This window comes from Canis lupus, chromosome 11, assembly GCF_011100685.1.
Source record: "Canis lupus familiaris isolate Mischka breed German Shepherd chromosome 11, alternate assembly UU_Cfam_GSD_1.0, whole genome shotgun sequence".
NCBI classification, from domain to species: domain Eukaryota; kingdom Metazoa; phylum Chordata; class Mammalia; order Carnivora; family Canidae; genus Canis; species Canis lupus.
The window spans coordinates 25,867,397-25,872,646 of NC_049232.1; the positions used below are offsets into that span (position 1 = coordinate 25,867,397).

Genomic DNA, 5,250 nt, shown 5'->3' on the forward strand with positions numbered 1-5,250 from the left:
ACCATCAATTAGCCATCAAAAAATTAACCATCACCATTACTACAAGAAATCACGGAATTATTTTATAATCTCAGACTAAGGAAGACTTTTCTAAATAGGTCACAAAATCCAGGAACTTTTGAAAAAAATTAATAAACTACAGTTTAAAAGTCTTAAAGTTGGGACACCTGGGTGGCTCAGTGGTTGAGCGTTTTATTTTTATTAAAAAATAAAAAAATAGGGGATCCCTGGGTGGCTGAGCGGTTTGGCGCCTGCCTTTGGCCCAGGGCGCGATCCTGGAGTCCCGGGATCGAGTCCTGAGTCGGGCTCCCGGCATGGAGCCTGCTTCTCCCTCTGCCTGTGTCTCTATGTCTATCATAAATGAATAAATAAAAAATCTTTAAAAAAATAAAGTAAAATAAAATAATAAAAGTCTTTTTTTTTTTAAGATTTTATTTATTTATTCATGAGAAACACAAAGAGAGAGAGAAAGAGACATAGGCAGAGGGAGAAGCAGGCTCGATGCAGGAAGCCCGATGTGGGACTTGATCCCAGGACTCCAGGATCACACCCTGGGCCGAAGGCAGGCACCAAACCACTGAGCCACCCAGGGATCCCCAAAAAATAAAAGTCTTAAAGTAAAAATGTTACCATAAGCAAAGCCAAATGGCACACTGGTTTAAAAAAAAAAAAAAAAAAAGCAATCCCTGGGTAGCTCAGCAGTTTGGTGCTTGCCTTCGGCTCAGGGCATGATCCTGGAGTCCTGGGATCAAGTCCCACCTCGGGCTCCCTGCATCGAGCCTGCTTCTCCCTCTGCCTATGTCTCTGCCTCTGGGTGTGTGTCTCTCGTGAATAAATAAATAAAATCTTTTTTATTTAGGTTTAATTTTTTAAAAGGCTTTATTTATTTATTCATGAGAGAGACACACAGAGAGAGAATGAGGCAGAGACACAGGCAGAGGAAGAAGCAGGCCCCATGCAAGGAGCCCAACATGGAACTCAATCCTGGGACTCCAGGATCACACTCTAGGCCAAAGGCAGGCGCCAAACCTCCGAGCCACCCAGGGATCCCCAAATAAATAAAATCTTAAAACAAACAAACAAACAAACAAACAAAAAAACTCATAGCTCAAATGGCTCATCTTCCTATAAGGAGCTCTCTCCTAACTGAAGAACTAAAGAAAAAAAAAAAGGAAAAGGTAGTTTACAAAAAAGGAAATAAGTGGCCCTTTAACACATGAAGATATTCAACCTTACTCATCATAAGATAAATATAAATAAAAAACATGAGAACTATTTCTCACTTTTTTAACACTGTCAAAGATCAAAAATATCTAACAACCAGGACACAGAAAAAGAGGCATTCTGATACATTACCGATGGGATTGTAAACTGAAACCATTTATGAGTACTTATGAGTAGGACATTATGAAGTACTCATCAAACTCTATGAACACATACATTCTTTGACCTAATAATTCCACCTTCAGTTTGTATATAATTATGCAAGGCTGTATTTGTACTAGCAAATGTCCATCAGAGTACCAGTTCAATCAATTATGGTATATCTGTATCATAATACCACGCAGCTGCTTAAAACAAGAGCCTCATGTATTCTAAAGTAAAAAAGAGAAGCAGTGGTAAGACAAAGAACAGTACATAAAGTAGGGGGAGAAAAAACATGTATTTACTCATGTATTTAAAATTAATGCTAGAGAAACACAAGTAATGAAACTCTAAGAAAATGCTAACACTGGTAGAGTGTTAGAATACGTTCAGTGTGGAGTTGGCATGTCCCTCTACCTCTTCCTCTCCCCCTCTACTCTCTCCCTAAATAAAACTTTTTTTTTAAGATTTTGTTTATTAGGGGCAGCCCCGGTGGCACAGCGGTTTAGCACCGCCTGCAGCCCAGGGCGTGATCCTGGAGGCCTGGGATCGAGTCCCACGTCGGGCTCTCTGTATGGTGCCTGCTTCTCCCTCTGCCTGTGTCTCTGCCTCTCTCTCTCTCTGTCTCTATGAATAAATAAATAAATAAAATCTTAAAAAAAAAAGATTTTGTTTATTAGAGAGTGTGTGCATGCATGTGCGAGATAGCATGAACAGGTGGGAGGGGCAGAGAGGGAGAAGTAGGCTCCCTGATGAGCAGGGAGCCTGATGAGGGACTCTATCCCAGGACTCCAGGATCATGACCCAAGTGGAAGGCAAATGCTCAGCTGACTAAGCCATCTAGGCGCCCCTAAATAAAATGTTTTAAAAAAATAAATAAAACTTCATTTTTACTTAAGTGTTCTTACACTTTTTTTAACCTGATATTTATGTAATTAGCAACATTCATTTTCTCTTGGGGTTTTTACCATTTAATTTGGTTCAAGAACAGCCATTATCTAGGCTATCCAGAATTCACCTTTAAAAAGTTATTTGAGGGGATCCCTGGGTGGCTCAGCAGTTTAGCGCCTGCCTTCGGCCCAGGGCATGATCCTGGAGTCCCAGGATCCAGTCCCACATCAGGCTCCCTGCATGGAGTCTGCTTCTCCCTCTGCCTGTGTCTCTGCTTCTCTCTCTGTGTGTCTCTCGTGAATAAATAAAATCTTAAAAAAAAAAAAAAAGGTTATTTGAAAAATATATAAAGCTGCAGAAATGCTAAGTGTAACCAGTAATGGTGCCTCAATAAACTCATTTGAACAATTAGAGACGTGCCACATAAACATTTTTATATTAAGTAATTTTAAGGCTTAAGACAATTAAAAGATGTCCTTAGGGGTTCCCGGCTGGCTTAATCAATAGAGCATGCAACTCTTGATATCGGAGTTGTGAGTTCAATCCCCACCCTGGGTGTAGATACTACCTAAAATTTATAAAAAAAAAAAAAAGTGTCCTTAGATCCTGAAGAAAAATAGACAAATGTTAAATATAAAAAAGGAAGGGCACTTGGGTGGCACAGTCAGCTAAGTATCTGACTCTTGGTTTCCACTCAGGTTGTGAGCTCAGCCTGGAGAGATAGAGCTCCCCCATCCCCCTGCACTCAGCACACAGTAATCTGCTTAGGGCCCTTTCTGCCCCTCCCCACTCCTCCCCTTCCCAGTAGGCACTTGCACACTTGTTTGCTTTTCTCTCTCAAATACATAAATCTTTATTAACAAATAAATAAATATGCACTAGAGAAAAAAAAGGGCTGGAAACCACAGTTCTACTTTATGGTCCTTAAAAAGAAATACTGAATGCCAAGACAATTTCAATAGGGAAAGAACAGTCTTTTTAACAAATAATGGATACTGGGGCATATCAACGTGCAAAACAGACCCTTGTCTTACAGCATACACAAAACTTAATTCAAAATGGAGTGCATAGACCTAAATGTGTAGAGCTAAAACTATAAAGCTTTGAAAAGAAAACACAGAAGTAAATAGTTTCTTAGCTATGACACCAAAAGCATAAGCAACACAAGAAAAAATAAACTGGACATATCAAATTAAAAACTTTTGTGCTGGGACACCTGGGTGGCTCAGCGGTTTGGTGCCTGCCTTTTGCCCAGGGCATGATCCTGGAGACCAGGAAACCAGTCCCATATTGGGCTCCCTGCGTGGAGCCTGCTTCTCCCTCTGCCTATGTCTCTGCCTCTCTCTGTGTGCCTCTCATGAATAAATAAAATCTTTAAAAAATAAAAATAGAAACTTTTGTGTTGTAAATGATATCAATCAAGAGAGTGAAAAGACAATACACAAAATAGAGAAATATTTGCAAATTATCTGACAAGTAATTTGTGTCAGAAAATACAAAGAACGCTTAAAACTCAGTAATAACATAAATAATACAAAGGATCTAAGCAGACATTTTTCTAAAGAGATACAAATGACAAATAAGCATATGAAAAGACGCTCAACATTAGACATCAGGGATATGCAAATCAAAACCAGGGATATGCAAATCAAAACCAGAATGAGGGACTCAGAATGAGGGCCTGGGTGGCTCAGTGGTTGAGCGTCAGTCTTCGCTTAGGCTCAGGGCGTGATCGGGGAATGGAGTCCCACATCAGGTTCCCAGCATGGAGCCTGCTTCTCCCTCTGAGGGTCTCTGCCCCCCACCCCCAACCCATCTCTCATAAATAAATAAATAAAACCTTAAAAAAAAACCCCACAGGAATCCACCAGTTAAAAAAAAAAAAAATCCAATAGTTTCTAAGATTCAAAAGAGCAGCTATCTTAGATACTTTACCAATTTTGATCTCCACTCCTCATGACCGAAGAGGCTAAGCAGAGCTTCTCTCGGATGGACCATGGCTCTGTAGGGCCAGTACTCAACAGCTTGTGTTCTAAAAGGAGAAAAATCTTAGAGAACAACCACTGAAGCACTAGTTCTAAGGCCCAAAGGGAGGACGAAAAGCCTAATGCAAAACATTCCACCTTCCAGGAACAAAGTGAGTTACCATCACGGAATCCTGATTTTCATCTCTACTAAAATATTACCACTAGGCAGGTACCTATTCATTCCACGCATATTGCACCGAGTGGCAAAACATTTCACTTCTTCAAATGACGTGGCTACTTTGTTTTATTTTTTAAAGGGAATGAAAAAACATCAGAGTAAGATAAGGCCGTTCTCCCGACAGGCCCAGTTTTAAGAATACTTTATACCCATCTGAACGCCAGGGCTTCTTTCCCAGGATTCCGAGCGGCCGCTGCCTTCCTCTCCCCTCCCCTCCCCCACCCGCGCCTACAGCCCAGCCTCCCTAGCATAAACTTGTTTACTTCTCGCAGTACTTTCACCCCCATGGAGCCGTCGGACCTCAAACGCCTTTTCAACGTATGAAACAGGAAAATGTGCATCTCAATGCACAAAACTCAATTTCCCTTGCGGCCGAAAAAGCTAAGAGTTAAAGTACCCTATTTCTCCGGGAGATCGACTACGGGCCTCAGGAACGCTGGCCAGAAAAAGAACGGCTATTGAGAGCAAGTTACTCCATATGGCTCACAGCATCTTTGTCCTCACACCCAAGTGTCCACAGCCCTTTGATCTCGCACCCCGCAGAGCTCGCAAACACACAGGCATTCGCTGAACGGCTTCTCTCAAATCTCCGCAGCTTTCCTGAGACACAAAACCCTAGACTTGTGGGCCTCTTGATCGACAGTCTTCACGATACGGTCGAGCGCAGGTCTCTCAAGACCCTAGGCCCTTGGGCAATCATTGCCCCTACTCCCCAGGCGCATGGCAGAAGTCTAGTACCTAGCTTCTGGTCTAAAAAGCCTTCCACGCAAAAACAGCCGACATACTTAC

The 5,250-nt window shown here is 41.8% G+C and overlaps 1 protein-coding gene across 5 annotated transcripts in view; it reads right to left on the reverse strand.

The window, feature by feature from the left end:
• Positions 1-5,250, reverse strand: part of BRD8 (bromodomain containing 8) — a 32,668-nt gene that overhangs the window by 27,069 nt on the left and 349 nt on the right. For all 5 annotated transcript variants that reach the window (XM_038552285.1, XM_038552286.1, XM_038552284.1 and 2 more), the window contains exon 2: positions 4,192-4,288. In XM_038552285.1, the coding sequence (XP_038408213.1) occupies positions 4,192-4,288 (97 nt within the window). The remainder of the gene's footprint in view (positions 1-4,191; positions 4,289-5,250) is intronic.